Raw genomic sequence first — 2,349 nt, forward strand, 5'->3', positions numbered from 1 at the left:
GCCCGGCCCGCGCTGCGTCAGCCACCACCCAGCACCGCCCGCGCCCGGGCTCGCTCCGCCCCGCCCGCAAGTGCCCCGGCGTTTCAGTGTTTGCGGGAGGCTGTCCACCCTGCACCGGGTGGGCTCCGAAACATACCAGGTTGCAGAGGCAACTGCATCCAGGACTCCTAACAGAGGAGATGTCTTCGATTAGAGCAACTAGATTTTTCCAACAAAAAAAGAAAGAAAGAAAGGCTTTAATTGCCCAAATTAGCATATGGCATGACAATACAGTTGGGGTTTTTTCCTACATCTGGGATAGAAAATTCAAATAAGTATGCAGATTAAATAACAAGAATTTTTTCTTCCCTTCCTGGGCAGTCTACAGGGGAAACCCACAACTAAGCATGTAGATTTTGCAAAAATGTAGTTGCTGTAATCGAAGACATCGCCTCGGCCAGGCGTCCCGATTCAAAATGCAGCGTATTGTTTGTGGCAGGGAGTTGATGCAGTGCACGCCGCTCTCAGGGAGTCTGAACTGATTTGGGAGAGCACTTTCTTATGGTTGCTGGCCTAAAAAAATAAAGGGTTTTTTTTGGTAAACATTTTCTTATGGCTGCTGGCCTCAAAGATTTTGTTGTCCATATACACATAAATCATATATCTACATTTTCTAGTCATCTTTTGTGACCCACTCTCCCTCACTGGCTACTTACAGAGAGCTACATAAAGTAAATAAGAGTTATTTCCATACTTATTCCCATGCTTGTTTGTGTATTTTTTTCTGTGTACAATAGTTTTTTCAGCAAATACGATGGTTTTGAGCTTCCGATACAATCATTCCGTATTTAAGACGTGGCAGCGCTGCCCACAGGCCCCGCACCGAGCTAGGATCTGGGAGAGTGGTGCAGAGGGGAGGCGCCTCCTCCCAGGCAATGCAGCTCACGTTTTTCTCCAATTTAACAAGAAACTAGAAGCTTTGCTCAGCTGCCAGGGGCTGGGTGGGTTGCTGTCTTGAAGCTGGAAGCAAAAACAAATAGCGCTTCGTTGGATGGAGTGAAAAGCAACCGGCAGGGCCGTGACACAGGAGGTACCTGACCAGCAGCAGGCACAGGCAGCAGGACGGCAGGACAGGGGCTGGCTGCAAGGGAGTGGGGGACATTAAGACCATGAAAGGAAAAGAAAAGAGGATCCTTAACACCCACCCCTGGCATGAAGGGTTCAGAAGGAATCAGGCAGATGATGATGAGCCTTGAAGCCAATGGACTTCCTCAGTGCTGTCCAACCAAAAAGGCAGCTGCTACTGTCAGGCAGTGGGTGTTAAATTTTGGGGGGGCCAGGAATCAAAGGGGGTGCAAGTGCACCAGGGCAAACCCCCTCCAATGATCTGCCCCTGCCTCAATAAGAGGCTTTCTGAAGATTAGCACCAGCTCAGGGGTGTCTTTTGGCTGGGTCTCCCGTTCCCCACGGTGCTTGGGCAGCTGCAGTGCGGCCCTCTCCCCCAGACCCCCCTGACTTGGGCCTCCTGCCAGCCCGCATCACCCACCTGTCACCACTGGGCAGGGGCCCTTCAGCTTAGCAGGGGCAGACACAGGCATTTGAAACTCTGCTTGTTTCCTGGGCTCTCCCTAACCCTGCAACCTCCCACCAGCAGGACCAGCCTGCAAAAGTCCTTTGCCAGCCAGGCCATTTCCTGTTACTCCGTAGCAGAGCCAGCATTTGCCCTCCTAGAGGGGCACAGCGAAGGAGACACTTCGCAGGGAGGGAGGCAGAAGGTTTTGGATTTGGCCTAAAGAAATGTCCCAGCTGAGGCAAGGCCTGGAGCTCTGAAGATGTGACCAAGACACACCGACTTGCAGGGACTGGGAGCTGAGGGGACCCCTCGCTGGGGCTCAGCACTCAGGCTTTGACCCCTAACACTGAGCCTCATATGTGGGGGCAGCCAGGCAGTAAATTAGCCCTGCACCCTCTCCACTGCCACGCAGATCCCCTTCCCTGCCCGATCTGCTGCTCTGCTTTCTGCCCAATTTCTGTTCTCTGTCCTACCTGCTGCTCTGCTCTTCTGCTCCATGTCCCTGATCTGTTGTTCTGCTTTCTGCTCCCATTCATTCTGCTGCCCTGCCTGCCTTCTGCCCCCACCTGATCCGCTTTCTGCTCTATGTCCTCTCCTTGCCTGATCTCCTGCTCTGCTTTCTGCTTACTGCCCCATCTGCTGCTCTCTCTGTTCCTGCTCTCTCTTCTGCCCTGCTTTCCTCTCCCTGCCCTATCTCCTGCTCTGTTTCTTGCTTACTGGCCCATCTGCCGCTCGGCTTTCCGCTCCCTAGTGGGTCGCTGCCTCCCCAGGCGGCTGACCGCGGTGCCCACCCCAGC

General features: G+C 53.5%; 1 protein-coding gene across 2 annotated transcripts in view; it reads right to left on the minus strand.

The window, feature by feature from the left end:
* LOC102378059 (nodal modulator 1) overlaps positions 1-758 on the minus strand; it is a 40,690-nt gene extending 39,932 nt beyond the window's left edge. For both annotated transcript variants that reach the window (XM_025206440.1, XM_025206437.1), the window contains exons 1-2: positions 734-758; positions 137-198 (exon numbers count right to left, since the gene is read on the minus strand). In XM_025206440.1, the coding sequence (XP_025062225.1) occupies positions 137-198; positions 734-743 (72 nt within the window). In that variant the 5' untranslated portion in view covers positions 744-758. The remainder of the gene's footprint in view (positions 1-136; positions 199-733) is intronic.
* Positions 759-2,349: the final 1,591 nt, after the last annotated feature.

The sequence above is a fragment of the Alligator sinensis genome, unplaced genomic scaffold, assembly GCF_000455745.1.
Source record: "Alligator sinensis unplaced genomic scaffold, ASM45574v1 scaffold927_1, whole genome shotgun sequence".
NCBI lineage: Eukaryota > Metazoa > Chordata > Crocodylia > Alligatoridae > Alligator > Alligator sinensis.